The sequence below is a fragment of the Alligator mississippiensis genome, chromosome 4 (assembly GCF_030867095.1).
Source record: "Alligator mississippiensis isolate rAllMis1 chromosome 4, rAllMis1, whole genome shotgun sequence".
NCBI lineage: Eukaryota > Metazoa > Chordata > Crocodylia > Alligatoridae > Alligator > Alligator mississippiensis.
This window is the reverse complement of record NC_081827.1, coordinates 8178391-8202130: the sequence shown is the minus strand read 5'-3', so window position 1 is coordinate 8202130 and position 23740 is coordinate 8178391. Positions and strand designations below refer to the sequence as shown.

The 23740-nt window shown below is 50.3% G+C and overlaps 1 protein-coding gene across 1 annotated transcript in view; it reads right to left on the bottom strand.

Annotated features, from left to right (window-relative positions):
• Positions 1-23740, bottom strand: part of PLXNA4 (plexin A4) — a 523137-nt gene that overhangs the window by 113847 nt on the left and 385550 nt on the right. Inside the window, exon 10 of the mRNA XM_014607569.3 lies at positions 9858-10058. Within this exon, the coding sequence (XP_014463055.1) occupies positions 9858-10058 (201 nt within the window). The remainder of the gene's footprint in view (positions 1-9857; positions 10059-23740) is intronic.

Genomic DNA, 23740 nt, shown 5'->3' with positions numbered 1-23740 from the left:
AAGGTCCCGAGGGCCGGTCTTGTAGGGCTCCCATTAGCACACATCACACACCTGACCTTCCCCCAGTGAACTCGTCTCCTAACCATGACATACCATTCATCTGCAGGCTCTCTCAGTGTCCACGGCTGCTCCACTCAATGCCTTTTTGACCCTTGGGCTGTACAGGGAGTTGCCCAGCCAGCTCCCAAAAGCAACCCTCATTTCACAAGCCAGCAAAATGCCGGGATTTGTTGCAGCTAAATCCCATGCTGTTGGCTCGGCCTTTGCATACACAGTCCCCCAACGGCAGGGAAGTATCCAGCCAAGACTAATGAAAGCCTTTTGGAGGTGGGGATGGGGTAGAGGTAGATCCCTCTAATGGAGAAGGCTGAAAGGATATTGCTCATTAGGGAGACAGAATTGCCCTTCACGCCGCTGAAACGGCAACTTGAGCTTTGTGTGCTGTACCAACTCTTGTCTGAAACACAAACCTCTGGCAGGAGCAGCTCCCTCCCAAAGAAAGGTATCTTCCTGAGACGCAGGGAACACCAGGGTCCCATTGTGGTCCAGGGCTAGGCAGATACTTCTCTCTAAATCACAGTTCTCAACTTTGTTAGGCTTGAGGCACCCTTCGGAAAATGTCACTCATTTTCTGACTACGGAAAAAATCCCAGAGCGATTCTTCTGCTACAAAGAACTCAGAAAGCCTTGAACAGGTCTGAATGTTTTTAATACTGCAGACTCCTATTTGAAATCTCAGGGTTTATCTTGTGAAGCATATTTGCAGACCTGACCATGCTAATGTTGTGCAGCACCCCGCAGCACCCTTGCAAGGCTCTCGAGGCACCTTAAGGTGCTGCGGCACCCTGGTTGTGAATCACTGCTCTAAATTGTGACCATTTTGTGTGGTTAGTGCCATACAGGGGAGGCAGAGGACAGCCAGCCAGGCCCCATCCGAAGCTCCTTGAATGCCGCGGGAGGCGTTGGGAATGAACATGGCGCTGGATGAGCTGGAAAGGGTCTGGCTGGACTCTGCAACGTGTAGCTGAAAAGGCAGAGCTGCTGCTCACCAGAGAACTTCAAGCGTGAAGGTATGTGCCTATATACTGCTTAATACGGTCTTCCCCACTGTATTGTCCGAGGGCCTTCCCTAGCTATACACAGGAGCCACTGTTAACATGAAGAGGGATGCTGATCACACACATGGGGTGCATATCAGATCCAAGGAGATGGCTCTTGGCTGAATAAAACCTCAGGTAAATGGACAAGACTGAAGAAGGCACCTCTCTGGCCAAGAAGCATGATTAAAGCTATGGGTTGGGCCAACGGAGAGATGGTGCATTAGCCCATGATAGATTCTGACTAGCAAATAAAAGGTCTCGGTGTTTTCCAGGCCTCTGTCCCTTCCAGACATTATCATGAGCTTGCACCCAGGCACCACCAAAGGTGCACAGTGCTGCAGACCCCTCATTTGGCTGTTCCCCCAGGGGACATATTACCCCAGAGGATGTGATGGTCGTGACTTCCTCACCACTCACCTAAACCAGGTTTGGGTCTGGGTAACTCCAAGGCCACCTGTCTCCAGGTGCTAAGTACTATCACTAGATGCCAGCTTACGTGGCCCTAAATGGCACTGCTACAATGGGGCAGGCCCGTTCGGATGCCAGCTTGCCTTCTCAGAGGAAGGCTCCTGGCTCTGGCATTTGCTCACAGCTTCCCAAGCCAGTTAGCCTGTCAGATATCTTGCAAGGGGCACTGGCTCGCTCAGATTTCTTCTTTCTAATGAGATGATGCAAGAGGGGAGAGTATTAACAAGGGTTTAAATTTTCAGGCTGGCTCAGATCTGACCTTTCATTTGGCAGGAACAATTTGCACAGGTAAAATCAGTGCTGCTAGCTTTGGGCTGGTGAAATGAAGAGGGGGTGCACGTCCTGGTGCTGATGACTAACAGCCTGATTCGCTGTCACACACGGGTGCAAAAAAACCCGCAAGTCCTTATGGACTTCCTTGCAAAGAGGAGCCTGCCTTTTCAACAACAGAGCCCAGCAGTTGTGGGGAGATGTTGAGCTGCTAGAGCAAGCCAGTTGCAGTTCACACACTCCTTAGAAAAATTCAAGAGCAATACCACATCTAGGGGTCACAATGGACCCAAAGCTGAATGCAAGCCAACAGTGTGCTGTTGCTGCAAAAAAGCCAAGAGTGTGCTGTGTTGTATTAACAGGAGGGCTGCTTTTTGACTATGAGGGTGGTTAAGCACTGGAACCGGCTCCCAGAAGAGGTTGTGGAGTACATCCCATGCTAAACACGCTGGGTTGCAATAGTTTAGGCAACTCTGACCCTGTCCTGAGCAGGAGGCTGGACTAGATAACCACATGAGCTCCCTTCCAGCCTTACTTTCCTATGATCCTATGATCTTCTTGAGCACTGGCCCCATAACTAGATAAAGACAGAGACCACACGTGGAGCGTCTACTGAAGTCCAATGCAGGCTGTGTTCCCAGTCCCTATAATGTGCAAAGTCTCTCTCATCTGACAGATGGGGGAATCCAGAGGTCCCACTGGCTGCCACCTTGAAATACAACCAGAAAACCTGCTCGAGGGTTTGCTGATGAGAAAAAGAAGGCTGCAACCCAAAGAGGTACATCATTCACTAAATGCAGAAGCACGGTGCAGAGAGTGGCCTTGACCAGGGTCCATATATCACCTGTCTGGATTTAATAACAGCTCCCCATGACCTCTAACATGTTAAACCCAGGCTGAGCCTGGAGCTATGGCTCCTCCATGGGGGATTATGTACAATTAACTCTTAATTAAGCAGCCCATGTGTAGGAAACCTACAGGCCTGCACACAGCCATACATGCGTGCAGACAAAAGCAGTCACTCGGCACACACAGAGAAGATCAAAGGTCACAGTCACAGGACTAAAGCCTTCAGCAACTTGCATCCGGTGTCCAGATATGAGGTCCTATGCCCATGGCAATGCCATGCGGCCAAAGTGTGCCCCACTGCTTTACTTTAGGAGTTGAGAGGAAGCGGGGAGACATCTACAGGGAAGCTGCACTACACTATTATTTGAGCATTTCCTCCTATTCCCCCACCTGCATTAATAGAGAGGGAAGAGATCTGGGCTGGGACTTAGAGGACGTGTCTCTGCTGCTGCCACAGTCTGCCTGTATGACCTTGGGTGAGGCACTTAATCCACCCACCTACCCCATCCATAACTCAAGGATAGCAACCCCTCCTTGTCTTCTCCTTTCCCCTGTCTGTCTCAGCTCCTTGGGACAAGCCTGAGTCTCAGGCTGTATCTGTACAGAGTCTGGACCAGCAGGGTTTGGTCATGGTTTGTATGCTACTTTAAAGCAAACAGATACGAATCCTGACTACTGTCAGTAATAAATCAAGAGTACCCAGCCCTCCCAACCACATTCCCCTTGCATCTCCCCGGGTACATGTGAGAGCAGGTCTGAGAACTCATGCAAGGTTTTCCCTTGTTGCATGATCAAAGACTTTGGAGATCATTAACTCAGCATGCTAATGCTGTTGCCACTTCCTCATGTCAGTGTTACCCGTGCTCAGAGATCACAAAGGTACAGCCCAGAGACTCCTGTCAGGTGGCCCAGGACATGAAGTAAACTGAAATACCAGTGGGGAATTGAGGGGCAAAGATCAGCCACACAGCTTGTATGCCCTGGGGCTGGAGTGGAGGGCAGATCCCAGGAAGGCAGGATGAGTACACAGATCATTGGTGTTAGCAATGGCAATGACCTTTCGGGTCACCTGTCTGTCTCCCTCCCACCTCCCAGCCGCCTGGGCAGGATGCTTTGGCCAGTCTGGCTTTAAATGATTGTGAGTGATGTGGCTCCCACCATCTCCCACGGGGAGCCCATTTCCCAGCCTAATAGATCTAGCTGTTACGGCCGCACATCCTGACATTTCTTTATATTCCTCCTAACTGCTCCTTCTTCTCATTTCATCCCATCACTCCTGGGCCGGGCTGTCTGCAGCAGACGATATAAGTGCAATAAGTAATGGCAGGCAGGGTCTTTCTGGGTGATAATTGCATTGCCTCGGGTGGTGTGATGGAGCACGAGGGCCTGGGCTGAGAGGCTCAGATCACTTGGCAAGAGCAATAAGTGCCCCAAACACACTGTCTGGCGTGACTTATGGCTGTTATCAAATGAAACGTCGATGAAACATCTCCACGAAGGCCAGGGAAATGCGGAGCTGGGGTTGGCTGGGCTGAGCATCCAAGTGCCAGAGGTGCTGTGTAGTGCTTCTGGTAGCCACAGTGAGGCCAGGCCCATCTGTGTGACTCGTCTTAATTGAACATGGAATTACTTAGAAAGGAAAACGTGAGGGCTTGAGTCTGATCTCAGCTGTACTAACCTAAACCCAGACTCCTTCCACCAAGATCAAGGAGCCAGGGCTGGATTTTGATCTCACTTATACCAGGAGAAAGCCAGCGCTAGGACCTGACTTTCCACCAAGGTAACAGAGGAGAAGCTTCATTCTGATCTGGGATACACCAGTGTAAATCCAGACAAGCTGGACTGGGCAATGGTGGCATGGCTCAACTCCGATGTCAGCTATTCTGCTGTATACGATCTGGAGGACTCGACTTTCCCCAATGAAGTTAGAGCCCAGCTCTGATCTCAGCAGTGGTAGCCTAAACACAGAATCGCATCGATGACTTCAAGAGAGTCACCCCAGAATTAACACCAAATTAAGCAGCAAGGATTTCTTTGGGTGATATTTTGCATTGGACCAACTATGGGGTTGGAATAGAGTTAAACAAGCACTTGAATGCAAGACATTCTTCCTTAGACCACCTCAAGTCTAGTCTAACTCCTGTATTGAAAAGCTGGTCTAACTTTATTACAACTACACAGTTGCTCCAATAAAAAAAATATCACCTTACGAAATCCTTGCCACTCGCACCATTTCTGCAGCATTGCGGCTACAGCATCACTCTTACACCACCACTGAAGATCAGGATCTGAACTAGAAGATTCATTTTGCTCTAGAAAAACCATTAGGCCTTTCCCGTCACTAATCAAAACCCCATCCCCAGAACTGGGCAGATGATGGACAGCCAACAGGGAGGAGCTGGTGCACAGATTATGGCATTAGAAAGAGGAGTGAAATAGCTCGGACGTACTGTCCAGGGCTAACTGGCTACCTCAGTCATGGGTCACGCCTTGGTCGGCTCCTGGGGTTGCGAATGGAGCATGGGGCTCATAATTTACGGGTGGCTTATTAGAAACAGTCATTTCTGAACAGCAGGCCTGTCATCTGAGCTGCAGACTACTGATGCTGTGCTTGAGCTTGCATGAGCAATGGGTTACCCACAACCCATCTGCAAGCCACTCGATGGAGCTGGGCAGATGTACTGAGGTTAAGCCATCTTCTGGGTCCCAAAAGTTTCACAGTGCAAGAGCTCTTCATGCGGGTGACTGCCAGGAGGAGCTCTGAGTCCTTCCAGGATGAGGACATGACATCCTGCCCTACCTTGCCAGGGCTCCTAGCCAGTGCTTGTCCAGAGCTGCCGTGCGTGCTGTTATTTGCCGAAGAATCAGTCGCTGCCCCCAAAAAGCCCCCAAACTTTGTAATGATTAAGGAGCATTGCCTGCCTCACAGCCCCCCAGGGCAGTACACAGACCATCCCATGGGAGACAGCAGGACTTGGGCACTTTGACAGCAAGGGTCTCCTATGCAACAGAAGACCAGTGCTTTAATTTCCAGGTGGAGGGCAGGCTGCTTAACATGCATCTCTGTCATGGTAAACACCCAGCCCCACATGCTTTAGGATATGTCTACACTGCTACCTTGGCCTGCTCATGGTCTGGCCTTCTTACCCAAACCCACCTTTAAAGCCCCTTTGTTTGCACGCAGCAGCCATCCAGCATGCCCCAAGAAACTCTCCTGAGCATCAGAGTATGTGGGCCGGATGTCCTTCTAGCTTCCCCTCTGCAGTGTGGTCCAAACTAAGCCCAGCTAAGGGTCACAGCACAGGGTGACTCGTGGGACCTGGCTTCCTGCCCTTCTGCACTCGGCTTCCCGACTCTTTGGCCCATACTCAGCTAAGCACAGGAGAGACCAGTACGGGGCAGAGTTGACTCCTAGAAGGGCTCAGGTTGGGAGTAAGTTGGCCCATTTCTTGTTTCTCCTTCCATGCGTGGTGTGCATGTAGATGTGAAGGGGCAGCTCCTATGGCTTGGGCTAATTAAGAGCAATGACCCTAAATAGTAACACAGACAAAACCCTTAGACTGACACAGTCACGTCTGCATGCATTCAAGCGTTTGCACAGTCCCTTTGTGCTTAAACATGCATAGACACGTATGCACGTGTACATGTTCAGGTACTACACACACACACACAGATATGCAGTCAGGTAGCTAACCCCATCCCCACATCCCAGCAGCACTAACCCCAGTGACCCAAGCAGACTGGGGCCGCAGGGGTCGTTCTTCTTGTCCAGGCAAGGTCGAGTGGCATCTATGGGAAATGATGCTCACGCCAAGGGTGGAAAGGAGCTCTCCTTTGAATGGGCAGGAGCTTCACTCTCCCCTTCCCCACTATTGTAACACTCAGCATCTTCCCACCCGAGCAGCACCAGCCTCTCGCCCAACAAGTCTCCCCCTACCCCACTTTCTTGCAGCAAGAGCTCCCAAACCCTGAGCCCCTTCATCCCACAGTAGCAACTCAATAGCCCAGGACTCCTTCTCCCTACAGCACCATAACCTGGCACCCCTGCAGTGCCAGCCCTCCACCGTCCCCTCCACCACCCTCACCAGTTTGACTCATGACTTACAATATGCCTACACAACCACCCAGTGACCCACATGCCTTCAGCAGTACAAAGGCCCACAGTGAGGATCACGGATGAAACGAAGCGGAGAGTCTCCACTCGAAAATATGCCCAACCACAGACATGCCAACACCTGACTAAGTTTGCCCACTGGCAGGACACGCAGCAAGAGGCCCTCGCTAACACCCTGTCCATGCCCACCCCTTGCCTCCTCTCCCAATGTCTCCTTTGTAACTCAGCAGCACTGTCCACAGGACTTGGTTAACAGGGTTTCTGTTCAGTTAGCAAACTACTGCATGCAGCCATTTCAAAAGTTGGCGAGGAAGCTGTAGCTCAGCTGACAGCTCCCAGCTGAATGCTAGCTCCAGAGAAGGAAAAATACCAGCTGTGGAGCTGTATCGGAGACCTCCCTCCCTACGGTCAGTGCCCTTCGCTACCAGCCCTGGCATTGTGTCCCTCTGGTCTAATCGGTAAGCAGACAGATGCAACTCTCTCTTGTGTGGCTTCCTCCGCCGCACCTCTTGCAGCTTCCAGTAGTGATGCTTTCGGTCCCCAAACATGAGAGCTACAGTCGACCAGGAAAAAACAGTCTGCGAGAGAGGTGTGTGGGCAATATCTGATCTCATATAAAAGCACAGAAAGGGAAAAACCCAACAGGATCCAGAACCAGCTCAGCAGATAATTATATCAGCCTCGACCCCCTCCTCTAGCTCCATTACTCTTGCCCTCTATTAATACAGAGAAGTGGGGCTGGAAGGGACCTCTGGAGGTCATTTAGTCCTACCCACTGCCTGAGGCAGGATCCTCCTTATGCAAACCATCCCGCACAAATGCGTGTCTAACCTGTTACTAAAACAACACGGTCAACCTTGTGTCACATCCACAAGGCCAAGCACCTTGACCTGCCATAGGTAAAGCAGGGAGACTGTGGCAGACAGTGTCTTATGGCTGTGGGAGCTGTAAAAATACACTTTTGAGATCCAAGGAAGAGGGTTGTGGCCCTCCTACAGAGGAAAGCAAAAACCCCATGGTCCATACCAGTTTGATCATGCAGGGAAATTGCTTCCTGACCCCAAATGTGGCCATTAGTTGGACCCTGAGCAGAAGGATGAGGCCCTTGAGCCAGGCACCTCCAGGTTGTAGTCCCAGCAGGAGCACTGGTGCACCCAGTCAAAATCCCCAGCCTAGGCTTCAGCCAACACCCAATGCTTTTGAGGAAGATGGAGAAAAAAAACACCCTCCCTGTTATGTAGCAACAGGAGGAGGAAAAATTCCTTCCTGGCCCCATGTATTAACCTGCAAGCCTGGGAAACACCCATAGCACAGCATAAGCATAGCTACCCCGGCACTGCAGACTTCTCTGCCCTTCGTCTCCAGGGTTTTTGGTGCAGCCCTCCCCACTGCCAGCACTGGATTCAGCACATCCAGATGTGAAACAATTCTCAGTGTCTGGGAGTTCACGACAGAGACTCTACTGGGCAGCTACTACCTCTCCTCGCTACAGCTGTATGTCTTATAGCAGGACCTGGTAACGCGCCTCGTAGCCTCGAGCTTTGGCTGCTGTAAAAGGTGTTGAAACCGTTCTTAATTTTTCAAACCATAAATTTCTGCAAAATCCTGAACCCGATGCTCACAGGCCAGTAAGCAGCAATGGAAGCAGGGGAACAAATGGGGAGTTTGTTGGGAAAATGCTTGTTTGTAACAGCTCGTAAAACGCGGAGGCTGCCCATAACCCTCTACAAGTTGGTTAATGCAGCAGAATATGTAGTGTGAGATTTTAACAAGTGCTGCCCGGCACTGAGGAGAAGGAGCTGATGCCTGTAATTAGGCATTTGCCTAATAAATCATTTTGTTATAATAAGAAGAATAATTGAGCAAAACCTGCAGGAGAGATTGCCCTAAATGCGTAATCTCCTAGCTTGTAACAGAAAGTCCCTATGCACACCAGAAGGAAACCAGTTCTGCTACGAACCCGGCACTTGTCCCGTCAGACAGGTTGCAGTGCTGTGACATCGCTTTGACCCTCATGGCTTTCTTGGGACAAGGACTGCTAATCTTACTACACTGGGCAGTATTTATGCGCACAAAGGCAAAGTGACTTGCCCAAGGTCCCCCTGTGAGTCAGTGGCAGGATGAGCCCTTGATAATAACCATTCATCACCATTTCTCCCATTCACGTTTCTTTCTGTTTGTCCATCCATCTCTGCTGGTTCTTGTCTGCTCCCATCGTCAAGACACCAGTCAACTCTGCCTAGTTGCTTAAGTGAAATATGCTGCCTTTGGTCAAGTTATGGACTGGTTAGACAAATGTTTCTCCTAGGAGCAGCTAGAAGGAGGACCCTTATGACAAGAGGTGAGCAGGGTCCTAGGAATGAGGTGTCTTGGGTTCTGTTTGCTAGTTCTGCTAGCCAGCTGCTGCATGACCTTGAGGAAATTCCTCCCCTTGCCCATGCCTCGGTTTCCCCATTTGCAAGAGAAGGATCATGATACTGGATTTCCGCACTGATAGGGGTTTGACAGGCTTAATTTAATTCATTTCTCTAAAGCTCTTTGATCTCAGAGACCTGGAGCGAGTGCAGAAGCACCAGGTATGATAACAGCGGTGAGATGACTTGGGAGAAGCGGTAGGGAAAGGCTGCAATGAAAGGCATGCGAGCACTGGGGGGGTGGTATCCCAGCCTGTCCAGTGGAGGGCTCTGCCACACCACGAGTGCAGCACGTGGCACCCTGAACATGAATGACAAAGGATGCTGAAGACCAGGACTGAATGACGTGGAAGTAGCAGCGTGAGGTGTCTCCTCTGAGAGCAGCGGGCATGCATGAGCCAGGACTGGCAGACCTGTGCAGTGAGAGCCCAGGATCTCCACTAAGGCAAAGGGAGCTTTTTATCCCTGTGTATGAGAGAGGGGCAGGTGTCTGCGATGCAGGGGGACCAGCGAGGACACATCTGTAGTGCTCTGTGCCCAGCTGACACAGGGCAGCTTGTTACCGTAATTACTCTAAGGAGCAAGAGAGGGGACTGGCACCATTGCACCCAGCCAGCTCTTCCCCCGACCGCCCCCACTCACCGAGGTGTTCTGGCACTGCACGCTGGAGCTGTTGAACCTCAAGGCGGGCACCCGCTGCTCGAGGCCCTGGATATTTAGGATGCACTCGTAGCCCCGCTGTCCCGACTGAGGTTGTGGCAGGTTCTTGGCTTTCAGCGTGATGGGCTTGATCACTTCCACAGGCACCAGGATCTTGTCTGCCTTGAGCAACTGGGGACAGTCCTGGGAGAGAAGAGAAAACATGTCCAGGCAGTTAGTAGGATCTCAGCACCCTCTGCCCTGGAGCAAGCATCCCATCCAACTCCCCCCCTACTCCACCGCAGCCTTGGTCTGCAAGGAGTAGAAGAAGCTCCCTGGGGATCTCTTTGGTGCCCGGTCCTTAAAGCAGTTGGCATCAGGTGTCTGTGGAGAGCTGAGAAACTGTGGATGGCTCACCCCTGAGGTGCTCACGAAGGCCAAACACAGAGCACAGCCACTCTGCCAGGCACTAAACAGCTCCTCCTGCCTGGAGGGCCCTTCTGTTTAAGAGGGGGAGGAAAAGCCCTTGTAGGATGCTGGTAGATCCTCGACAAAGATGGTTTGGGATCGAAGGAGCAATGTGAGTGTGAGACCTGCTCCAAAGAAGAACCTGGGGCAGCAGATTACAGGTGTGATGTTAAATCAGTCTTTCTCATGTGCTGCAACCGTGTGAGTGTGCAGGGACACTCAGCGTGGGCCTAACCTTAGCTACACCCAAAGGAGCTGATCCATAACCCGGAGGAGCATCTATACACAGGTGTCACATCACTTCTCAGCTAAGCCAGTGCAGTTTTTGTATGGATACCAGGCCAGGGTGACTGATCGCAGAGGTCTCCATTATCCTCTGCACTGCCCTCTCTCCATTACACCCTGTGGAGCAGGTAGCCCATTGCCATTTCCTTCCACCCGGCTCATTTCTCCAGCCGCACTTGACTGCATTTCCTATCTGGGTGTGATCCACAGGGCTGAAGGCAGGTGAGCCGTGGGTGTCTGCAGGACACTGCACAGGAGGCATGTGTCAGTGCAGGAAGGCAAGGATGAGGAGATGAGACAGCCTACTGCAATGTCCTGCCTTGGGCGCTCATGTGAGCTAACATGGAAAGGGTGGGATGGGAGCCCCGGAGTAGCTGCAACCAACAGATGAAGTAACACTGATGCCCCAGTCACTGAGATGTCAGTACAGCTGGCTTCAGTGGGCACCTGCTGAACCATAGCCAAGAGGTGGCAAGAACCGGCCCTCCAGCAACATGAGCCCTCCCTCTCCTTAGGAAGCACCATCACAAGTGAGTGCTGCTGCCCGTTTACCAGGGGGAACCCCTTTACCCCACTCTGGTGGCACTAAAGGATGGCAATGCTGCCTTGGTCCAGTTAGTGTAACCCTACACCACCATCCTTGCAGCTGCCAAAGCAGATGTGGCCAGATGGGGAAAGGAGCATAGGCAATACAAACTTTCCCTGCAGCACTGCCTAGCAGACATCCAGCTGCTTTGGAGCCTGCTGAAATTGGTACATGAAGCTAAGCCCTTTCATATTTACAGATCAATTTGGGAGGCCTGTATATTAAAGGGGACACAGAAGAGCCGACTGCTCTGATTATTGCTAGACACTTGCCCTCACTAAGTTTGCACCCACTTGGCTGGATGTAACACTCTTATTCCCATTAAGAATTTGGTGACATAGAGTAGTAGAAATGGGATGATGTTTAAGAGCAGCACGAACAAGACTGCACACTTCACGAATGTCTGGGAGCTAATCTGCAACTGAGGAGGAGACAGACCTGAGTACACTAGTCACACACCGGAGGACTTTGAGTCGCTTGGATGTGGGTGCTGCATAGAAGGGAAAAGTGACCCTGGGTTGTCCCAGGTGAGGAGTCTGCATCCTTACCATGCCTGTTAAGGAAGCATGCATTCAAACTCGACCAGGAACAGAAAAAGCCTCCTAGGAGGAGCAGAGGTGGGGGCAGAGGAGAGCCTGTCTTACAAAGACAGACTAGAAGAGCTTGGCTTTGCAAAGCAAAGGATGCAAGAGCAGATCTGATCACTGTCTTAAGTACTTCAAGGGGTGAACTGCCAAGGAGGGAGGATGGCATTTTCAGTTCAAGGACAATACTGGCACAGGACAAAAAAATGGGTATAAAGTAGCCATGAATACATTTAGGCTGGAAATTAGGAAGTTTCTAGCCAACAGAGGAAGGATGCTCTGCAACAGCTTTCTAATAAGAACAGCAACTCCTCCAACCCATCCAAAAACACCTGACTAATTTGAAGACGGAGCAGGGTCAAAGTATGAACAGGACACAGAACATATGACACAGTTGCCAATGATGACTGATTGCCAACCCGAGCAAGGAACCGCCCATTCTTGTGTCCAATGGTCCAGGGCTCTCAAGTAGCTCCTGACCTCATGAGTAGCCACAGGGTTTAAGTTGCTATTGAACAAGGCCAGACAGCAGAATCCAAACCCATGTTTATGAACATGAGCCCCCAATGCGATGCCGCAGCTGGCAAAGCAAATACAACTCTGCCTTGGATCTACCCATGCTTGTCAAGCAAGACCCAAGAAGTCATCCTCCCGCTTTACTCAGCCTTAGTGTGACGGCGATTGGAGGTATACTCTGGATACCTTTAAGAAACGCTTGGATGCTTATCTTGCTGGGGTGATCTGATCCCAACTGACTTCCTGCCCCTTGGGCAGGGGGCTGGACCCAAAGATCTCACGAAGTCCCTTCCAGCCCTAAAGGCTATGAATCTTATTTAGACTGATGGAAGAGCAGCGGTGGAAGCAGGTGGAACGGGGACGAGGTGGCTTCTACAGTGAGCTGCTCCCAGCCCAGGTCAGTCTTGCAAAGGCGAGACATTGGGATCTCCACGGGCTTCACATCCCTCCTGGGCTCATGTCTGAACCAAAAAACCCTCAAATAGAAATGGAGTCATAATCCTGTGATGCTGCCACATTCCCAGAGAGCATCGGAGATATGCACAACGTTTTTGTAGCCTTATTGCAAAGTCCTCTGCAGGCCCCAGGTGAGAGCTGACCTATTGAGCAGGTCTCTTGGTGGATACGATGTCTGAGCTTAATGTCTTTATGAGGACCAGATGTCCAGCAAGTCCTTGCCAGGTCAGTTCTGACTTGGATGCAACCCTTGCTGCTCATCCGTCCTCATGGCTAGCGACTGCTGAAAATGAAGGGGTCTCCCCGCCCCACTGGTATTAGGAACATGAGTCATGGCCAGACACTTCCTGAGTTTCTAGTAGACCTCATCCTGATGCATGTTCCTCAGAGGCACCTCCTCTCTCTTCCAGCAGAGAAACCCACCCAGCAACATCATCTCCCTCCAGCCAGAGGGGTGGGATATCCCTATCTGCCTCTGAGCAGCCATTTCCCGGGAGCGAGGGGTTCTCTTGATATATAGCAGCTCTCAAAGCCGAAGAACCAAGCCGGAGGATGAAAGAAGAAGATATGAAACTCTGCTACCTGAGGGGCAATCCAAGCCCAGAAAGCTGGTTTTCCTAGTCTCCCTTTATTCCTGTCTCCCCCCACCAGTGCTGTAACCTTTCCGATAACACTTGTTTCGAGTTCATTAACAAGCGGGGATTGCAGCGGCCCCAATAAAGGCCTCGTTTGCATATAAAAAGCTTTGCAGCTCTGTTAGGAAGTTCATTATAGATAATTGAAGAGGCGAGCACCATAAAGAGGAAATCCTCACAATGTGGCTTTATCTGATTGACCTAATGTTCTTTCTAATTGAAATTTTTAAAAGGCAATTTCTTTGGATGATGTACCAAGGAAAGCTGCTGTGCTCAGCCTGGGCCCTGGGTTCGAAACCGGGTTTGACACCCACTTTCTAATATGGGTCTGTATGTAGCTAACTAACTCTGCCCCGGGAGGAAACGGTGTGGTGGTTGGCCATGGTGCCTTGCTCAGGACTGTACTATGAAAGGTAGGAGGTCTCGCTGCAAGGAAATAGGCCTGTTGGAGGTTCAAGAGGAAGAAATATAGAGAGTGAAATACATGGCTTTCTATCATGGGGACTCTACATTGGTTTATCTTTGTGGCTTGCCTTAATCTGAAATCAGTGGGAAGATATATCCTACCATTTGTATATCAGACGTATAGAAAACCCACCAGGAATGAGTAATCCCACCCGTACAAACTTCCATAATTAATCAGCGATTCACTCTTAGTTGGATCAGGTTCCCAAACAGCTGAAAAACCGCGTCTGACTCGTGCAAGGACAATGCATTACAAAATGGGTGCTTATTAATTCATTTCACCTGCATCGTTTAATCCTATCAGTTAGCGCAACACTGTACAGGGAGCTAATGAACATAAAGTCACCATACAGCTAATTCCCACGGTTGGCAAGAGACGCTCCCTGCAAATGGCTGCATTTTGCCAGTTGTCAAGTCAGCGAGCAGACACAATGGGAACAAGCAAAGGGGAAGCGGCCTGCGAAGGGCCCTGCTCGTTTTGTCGATGGCACTTTAATTTTCATTATTTATAACCCCGCGCGGTATTCTAGTGGATGTGCTTTGCTGCGGCTTGCAGAAATATCGAAGTCTTGGTAACAAGAGGCTTTTAGCTCCCTGCCACGTCGTGTCTCAATGCCTGTTCCACCTAAGCTCCTATTAAGATCATTGAAAGGTGTGGAGGGGCCTCCAGTTTTGGGAAAACGATGACCCAGCCACTGTGGGTCTTTGGTGGGGTTGCACAGACCATCATGAAGTTTTAAGGCCTCACCCACAGTGCTGTCCCACCAGAGGTAGGATCTGGCCAGGAACTCAAGAGCTGACAATCTTCTTCTTATGAAAACCATCTGGGGCTCTTCGATGGCTGCCAATGGTCAGGACCTTGGCTTGAGTCCCATTTCCAGCCGCTCCATATGGAGGGATGTTTATTTTAAATTTTCAATATTTCACATGGAAGTAGGTCCAGGGTCCCAAGTGTCTGGCGTATCATTATATACATCTGCCAACGTCCTCTGCCTGCCTCTAGGCTCCCAGTTTGGGAGAGACAAAACTATTTACGTTCACCCCCGGCAATTGCCCTTGTGAGCGCTGGTGTGATTACAACCCTCCGCTCTCTCCAAAATGCAGCTCCTTGGGCACCTGCACGCTGCAGTGAGCTTCAGACTTTCAGTCCACATCAAAAGGCGGGGAGGAGAGGAAATGCAGAGGCAGATGCATATCAGGTGTGCACAGGGATTGGTGCTGCACCTGGCACTAATTGGCTTGACACCTCGGCGGGGACCTACTTATCAGTGACTTGTGCAATAGAGAAACACACAGTTGGCAAGACAGACACATGGAGAAATCTGAGCACTGCAATCCCCTCCTTCCTGGTCTCTTCTTAAGGAGGGCACTGACACCGTAGGTCAGAGGCAGGCAATTATTTCAGCCAGAGGGCTGCTTAACGAGCTTTGGTGCGCTATCAAGGGCCACATGGGTAGCTCCGCCCTTGACAGTTGTCCTGCCCCCTGGTTGCCATCTTGGGACTGGAAGTCCCACCCCCTAACCCCTGACCTTTGCCAACAGAAGTCCCTCCCTTTACCCCTCTTCCAAAATACTCCTTTTGGGAGGGTGGAGTTGCCATCTTACAACCAGCAAAAACCAAATCATACCCTAAAAGTCAAACACCAACTATAACGTTTCAATTTTATTACAAAAAATATTTTTGGCATGATTTGTTTGCACAGAATAACTCAAAAATAAAGTCTTAGTCTTGTATATTGTGGGGCGGGTATATGGTGGAGTGTGGTGTGTGTGCATGGGGGATGTGGGGGTGGTGTTTGGGGATGGTAGGTTGTAGGGGTGTGCATTTGTGTATGGTGGGCTGTGGGGGGTACAGGGGGAGTTTATGAAGGGGTGTGGCTGTGTGTGTGGAGGGAATAGGGTATGTTGGAGGTGTATATGTGGGGGGATGTGGGGGCTGGGTGTGGGTATGCAGTGTTTGTGGGGTGTGAGGGAGGGTGGGGGGGTATGACAACTCCTCCCCACACTTTCCCCTTGGCATGCAGCCCCGCTGGTGGCAGCGGCAGCAGCAGGCAGGGGCACTTGGGGTGCTGGTGCCCAGTGCAGGCGCTGGTCCCCAGGTCCTGGGATCCTTTGGAAGAGAAGGGGAGCCCTGGCCCCTGCTTCCCCGCAGAATCCTGGGACCTGCACAGCAGGGAGCAATGAAGGCAGCCAGCTCCAGCACATGGAGCTTCCCTCTGGTGGTGTGCAAGTGCAAAACCTGCACGTGCACGTGGGGAGTGCTGTGCGATAAAGGCAGCCTGGCCAGGCTGTGCTCCTTGCCACAACGTGCAACGCTGGCCACAGCTGCGCACTGCTGGGCACCAGCACCTGCGCCAGGTACCAGCACCCTGAGCACCCTTGCCTGCTGGTGCTCCTGCTGCCACTGGTGAAGCCTCCATGCCATGGGATGAGTGGGAGGTGGGGTTCTCACCACCCCCTCCCACTCTGTCCACCCAAGCTCCATCCCCCCGCAGCTGCAGCAGTGGCTGTGTGTTGACCGGGCCAGGCCCTTCTACCCACAAAGGTGAGAGCAAGGTGCAATAGGGTATGTTTGTGGGGAGGGTGTATACATAGGCACCTCGCTCCCACCCTCGTGGGCAGAAGGGTTGGGCAGGGTTCAATTCTTTGGTGGGCACCACGGGCCAGATGAAAGTGGGCTGGATCCAGTTCGCAGGCCATGTTTTGCCCACCCCTGTTTTAGGTCACGTCCTTACCAACCCATCTGTCTGCTGCACCCCTCTGTTGCCCTCTTGGATGCCCTCTGTTGGCTCTGCTGTCTCTGTCACTTCAAGTTCACGGTCTTGTCCTCCTGTCAAGGTTTGAATAAGCCTATCCCTCATTGCAGCCTCATGCCCTTGCCCTGTCAGGGCTGTCATCCTGAATGCCTGGTTTGCCAACACACTCCCACAACCATCTGTATGCTTTATCAACTCCATCTCCTGCAGTGGGCTTACCCTTGCTGAGCTAACACCCCCAGCCACCACACTGCAACCTCACAGGGACCCATCTCTACCACAAGACACAAAGCAACGACTTATTTAATGAATATATTTTGAGGAAGAAAGCTCCTTGCCCCAACCTGCAATGCACTGGGCCTTTGCTTGATGACTCTCCATACACATAGATTTGCTTCCATCTAATCTCCCCAATGTCCTTACAGCTTTGTTACCCTCCTACTTTGTGCCATGGCCAAAACAAGATGGTGAGAGCTGTGGAGCAGGGACCATGTATACACAGAGGATGCTTTTTAAAACACCACTGATGTATGTTCGGATATATTATATTAATTATATTATATTATATTATATTATATTATATTATATTATATTATATTATATTATATTATGTACGATAACATTTTAAAAAATATAATATTATATAAAATTTTAAAAATCCATTGAGAGAGGAAGGGAGGGAAGGTGGTAGCTAGCAAGCTACCTTGATGCACCACCATAGGGAATCTTGCCCCTGACTTCAATGGCAGCAAGGCTTCACCCACAGGCAGCAAGGAAAAGAGCTGATAAGACAGAGGGGCCATACCTGGCCATGAGACCCTCCAGCCCATTGTGAGGTTTGAACAGGCAGCCTCTTAAACTGGAAGTAGTATACATGGTGCTCCAGTAACGCTGCAGTGACAGGACCAGTTAGCCTGTCCTGTGCTAACCAGCCCACACGGCTACATACTGTTCCCATGCCAAGCAGCAGAACAGATGAAGCAGCATGGCAATGCTTCAGGACACTACTATGGGTATGGTACCTTTACCCTGTAGACACAGCCTGAGAGCAAAAGATACCATGGACTGGACGGGCTAGTCTGATTGAATTCCTCTCTCAAGCCGATGGGGTCCCTCTGAACTGGGACATGATACATGGTCTTGTGACATGGGTACAACACAAGGAAATGAAGGGCTTCCACCTCTAGGGCTGGCAATCAGCCCTGATTCTTCCTAGAATCCACCTAAAATTTATAACGTACCCCCCGAAAGAAATCCCAGTGGAAAAAACTGGGCAGACCAAGAAGAAGTGAGCCATTGCCGGTGCAGGGGAAGTCTGGGACTAGTGAGTTACGGTCCACATGGTGTTTACATTATTACGCTACTAATTCTCCTGGTCATAAAAATTACATTTAAAATTTACACGAATAGTATCAGGGACCGTTATTAGGTTATAAAGCGGAATCAGGTCAAGGCTTTGCAGGCAGAATTCCAAGCTCCATAAATTCCTGGATATACTTCCCCCAAATTTACATCGGCGCTGGCAGCAATCAAACCAGCTACAAAAAGCTCAAGCGGTCAAAGAATTTTTTAATGCCCCATATATTTTATCTGTGTTTCCGAAGTTTACAGTGCCATTAGTTTGATTGATGAGGTACATATTTATCAGCACAGCAAAAGTAATAATATATAAAAAAAATGCCCATAACCTTAAAGGCAGCTGATGACGAGACAGCAGTGGGATTTATGGAAAGAGTAAGCATCAGCAGAGATAACAAAAGAATAATTGAGTTCTCCCATCCCCATCCTTGTTAAGGGTCTCCTTATGGACTGCAGGTGAATGCAGTGCTGGAGAAGGTGCTTTATTGATAGCTCTGGAGACTGGGTCTCTATCCAGACAAGAGGCATAACAGAGTGGCTATTCTGTATTTCAGTCAGGAGCTGGAGGGATTGCCTTCTGATGCCTGGATCCTGGTGCAGGAAGATAAAAGGGGGAGACAGGAAGATGGATGGATGGATCTTCATAGCCCATTTGGTCTTTGGCCTCTGTGCCACGATTGCCATAGGCGGATGATTTGTGACTCTGGTTGGGCACTTTAGTTTGCTACTGACCTGAAATGGGTTCCTCACAATGGGTGAGTTGATAGAGTGGTTGATCCATCTGGCAGCATTAGTGCTAACCTACAGCTTGGTCAAGGAGCAGAAGAAGCAGCCTGTGCAGCCAGGCTCTGAGATCATGGTGGTACGCTCAAGGGAGTGGAAAGGTCTGCATGGCCCGTGAACCAGGGCCAGGGTGAGGGAAGATGAACCCTCAGCCCAACCTTCGAAGAGGACTGATTCAAGGAGGAGGACCAAGATGGACTGCTATAAGGTAAGGCCTTCCTGAGCAGTGGTTAGGATGGAAAGGCAGACTTCCCCACAGGCCCGCCACATACCGCGCTTCAATAAACCACCAGTAGGCTGAGTTTTAAGAAGAACCAAGGAAGAGAAGAGGGCAAAGGAAGTGAGTAATGATCTTCAGAGGCTCAAACACTGTCAAATCTAAGAGCATGCCTTTAACATATGAACCAATGCAAGCTCCAGCCTCCTGGAGCACAGTGACTGCAGGAGGAACAGAGCTGGGGACAAGCTACTCTCCAGGGCTTCATTCAGTACCATGGTGGGTCCCCCCGTTCAGGTCCTGCTGATGTTATTCACACCAGCTTATGCAGGCTCTTGCTCCACGGTGTCTCATTCACTGACAGCAGCTGTGGGCTAGACACAAAGGCAGATTTCATGTCATTCTGGCTCTAGAAAATGCCTTGATGGGCAGGAGACCAGCAGAGAAGCACAGAGATTTTGGGCCTTCAAAAGGAGCTTATTCTCTGCCTCTGTCCTGCCATCTGTGCCTTCCCATCTATGAGCTTCTGGTCCATTGAATGCGTTGCGTGTCATGCTTCAGTCCATTAACAAGAGCCGGGGATGCACCTCACCACTGGGAGAAATTCAGTGGCCTCAACCTCTGTTTCTGCTCAGCACAGTATCTGTAAGGTTGTAGGGACTCCAAGTCTCACAGTTCAGGATGAATCTAGTAATAAAAAGCTCCATCCTTGGAGGTTTTTAAGACTCAGCTAGACAAAGCCTTGGCCTGGATGAAATAGCTGGGGATGGTCCTGCTCTGAGCAGGGGATAGGACCTCCTAAGGTCCCTTCCAACTCTCATTTTCTTTTTCTCTGATTCTATATGTTACAAGAAAAGCTGGAAAATGTGACCTAAACTCACCCTGAAGGTCCAAATCTGGGAAAAGAAGCCCACCTACATCCTTCAGTTTTATCTGGGGGGCTGACTTCTGAGGTTGGCTGTACTGAACCCGGCCAATGGAGCTATGTGTTGACTGTCTTGAAACAATGCTCTCACAGGTGCACCCCATCTATGGTCACCCAGTGCAGCAAACTGCCCGCCCCCCCCCCAGGCGCGAGCATCATGCCAGCCAAAGTGCATGACAGATTGAGTATCGTGAAGGTTCACGGCTCCCTGTCCACCAGTAAGTCCTATGGGTGGAAGGGAGAGGACCACTGTCTTGCTGATGCACACAGCAGTGTTAGCAGGTGTAAAAGGACAACCCAGTTATTTCTGTCCCTGATGCAACCCTGAAGGGATCCATAGGATTGAGTTGGAAAAGCAGCACTTGATTTAGCCTCTGATTCAATGGGGCTTCCTGACAATTCAGCAGTATCTGCGTTCTGTGCTGCAGAAGCCAATGAGAAAGCAGGGAGCAAAGCATTTCTCTGGGAAATGGAAGCAAACTCAATGCATCTTTACACTGAAATGACTCCTTGGCATACAAGTAGATGGGAAGGGGCAACTCTCCCTCACCGTGGTGGTACCAAACTCCCTTTCTGACTACCTTGACAGACACAGAATAAAATACATGAAGTGTCTTTGGGGAAGAAACAGGTCCTCCCATCTTGTACATACTCTGACCACCAGGCCACTGTGTAAAATAGGACCATTCCCCTTTGCTTCCAATTCTGAACTAAAGCAGTAGCTGTCACTGGGTGCGTTTACATGTGCAATTAATGTGACTGGCTATACTCCAGTTCAATATGAGCTGGAGTAAACTAATCCAGACATCACCATCTACACATGCATTTAAGGGTAATAATTTATTGTGCTGGTGAATACCACTTGTGTCTGACAGGAATATCCATCAGCACAGTAAATTAGTCCACTGCTCCCTGATTGCTGCACACATGTAGATGGTGACACTTTACTGCGCAGCAGACCAGTTTGATGTGCAATAAAGTGTCTCATGCAGACATGCCCACTGCCTGCAATGAGCCTGATTCTGCGGGCCTGCACTACGCACGCTCAACACATGTCTCTATACTGACCAGGTCAGTGGACAGAAGGAGAAGAAGACCTAGTTTCAATGCCTGAAATAAGGCCTGCGCTGTTTGGTCCAGATAAGCCAGACACTTCTGGATGTGGGCAGAAGTAAACTGCACTGATAAAAAGGGGTTTGGAGGCACACACTACTGGACATATGGCCCCGAGCCCCAGCCTGGTCCTTTGTGGATATGGACTTGCTCAAGGTGACAGAGAAAGCCAGAAGCAAAGCCGGAACTGAGCTGCAGTCCTTGCTTAGCACACTAACCTCAGCTTATCCTTCCTCAGAAGATAGCACGACAAGATCTGTTTTCCATAAACCCAAGTTGACTGGCATTAATTATATTACTTCCTTTTTTTTTTTATCCACGTCTTCTATCAGCCGTTCCATTATTTTCTCCGTGATCAATGTCAAGGAGACAGGCTTATAATAACTTGAGTTATTACATTCACCCTTTTTAAATGCTGGCACAACGTCAGCTTCCTTCCCGTCCTCAGGAACCTCCCCAGCATACCAAGGCTTATTAAAAATCAGCATTTAACAACCCAGAGGGGCAGCTCCCTTCTGGACAGAGACTGAAGCAGGGGTCTCAGGGTAAAAATACAGCCTGTGATCATGTAATTATCTCCCATAATGTGAAGGCATAAAGCCTATGCATTAATTCTAGTATATCCTAACTTCTGAGTGATTGGCTTTGCAAACTTAATAACATTCTTTTAATGTAGGGTTTCTGGTGGCATGTAGGCGTGTGTGTGACATGATAAGTATGTGTTCTCCGGGGCAAGGCCTGTCATTTACTATATGCCTGTACAGCACACCTCGTGTGACGGATCCTCTAGGAGAAGTGTGAAACAATAGCACCAACAAGCCTGTACAAATCTGTGGAGGGCAGGAGCCCCGAAGCTGGAGAAGGATTATGCAGAGGGATGCAGCAGGTAAAGCTGGGAACAATCATAAGAAAATAGGCTGGCGGGGATTAAACTGCATACTAGACTCTCCAGGGGGGTGGTGAGAGCCTCAGTCTTTAGGATTTTTAGAACTGGGTTGGACAACACCATAGAAAACACAGTGTCCGAGCAGGGCGATGAGCTGGGGAAGCTAACCAGTCCCTCTGTCCTTCCCTGGGTTTCTTTGGCTCAGTGTCCTTTGGTCTCAGATATCTTCTCCTCCATGAACAGAGGTCCTGAATGCCTGCCTTTTTAGGACTTTTACTAGAGGACTCTTTTTGTGTCCATTTAAGCACTAAGTCTGCAAACAGTCTCGCAATCCTTGACCCTGTTGTATAGCTGAGGCACCAAAAGCCACCCGCTACCACTGGGAGGGCTGATGGGCCTTTTGATCTCCAACTCCACACTAGGGAATGGTCCTTCTTTAAAGAGAGGCTGTCACGATGGGGAATATCTGGTAAGAGCCGGCAAGTCAACTGGCAGCACCTGTGAACATGCTTGCCTAGCATCCTTGCCTAGCAGAGAGCAGCACCTGTGGACATCCTTGCCTAGCATTTATTGCCCATGCAGCATAACAACCCTGGGTGAAAGGAGACTGCTGCTCTCCAGAGAAGGTCCCGTTTGAAGTCAAACCCCACAAGATCATCCCAGCCATGCACGTAAACAAATGCATATAAACTATGGGACGTGCAAGTCTCCTTAGGTGACATTTCCCTTTTCCACCCAGGAAGCAATAACTGCAGCCCCCCTTCCATGGGGCATCAGCACAGCTACCCCAATGATGCTGGTGATAAACATCTACTGGACTTCACAGGAAGCAGGACAGTGGGACTCTTCCCATGTCTCTCTGCCCTGTGACTGGGAAATCAGGCCCAAGCCAAGGCCATTGGACATGTGCTCAGAGAACAAGCCAGGAAAGGGTATGGGTACAGGCTCCAGGGAGATGGGGAATGAATCCATGGTCAAGTAAGAGATGCCTTCCAATGGGGGGATTCAATGACCCCCCTTCCCCTTAGCTCAGGCCCAAGTGCTCCAAGCCCCTAACAAAGAAGGCAGCTGAGGCTAAAACAGGGAAAGGACAAAGCCTTGGGCTTCAAAGCCAGGCAATGCCCAAAGTGACCTGGGAAATTGAGGGGGTCCTTTCCCTTCCTCTTTGAGAACCTCTTGGCCCCCAAAACTGGATAGTCCTGGCGCCCCATGTTGTAGACATCAGGGTAGCTAGTCCAACTGTCCTCCAGCTGTGCTGAACACCGCAATGTGTCTTGATGGTAATGATGCCATGATGGCAAGCATCGTTCTTCCACCCCATGCCATGCCCTGGGGGGAAATCCACAATGTTATGGTTGCCGCCCCCATGACAGGTAAGCTCAGATGGCTACTAAAGCTAGCCCAGCTCTTATGAGCAATGTGTAGCAGGATCCTTCTTCTCCATGATACCCACATCGCAGTTTTGCTGCAACAGCTCCCAACAGCAGGCTCCTCATTAGCCAGAAGACACGGGCATCAGCAAATTCCCCGGTGCAGGCCACCAAGTCACATTCGGTGCCAGTGAAGGGAAGTGGACTGAGGGAGAAGGGTGCAGATTGGGCACTGGGTGACCAAATTCATTGGTCCACTGCACTGGACATGATAGAAACTCCACATGAGAAACAGAGCCTGCCTCAAAGGCCACCTGCTCCCATGGACATGAGTAGGAAGGGAAAGAGTGGCAGAGAGATGTGACCCAGCTCAGCCAAATGCACCCGGCCGGTCTCCAAGAGCAAGATGCCACCCTGATGAAATCCAACGTGGTGCCCTACAATGGCCCAGGTTCTTAAATCCAATATCTTTCATTAGACCA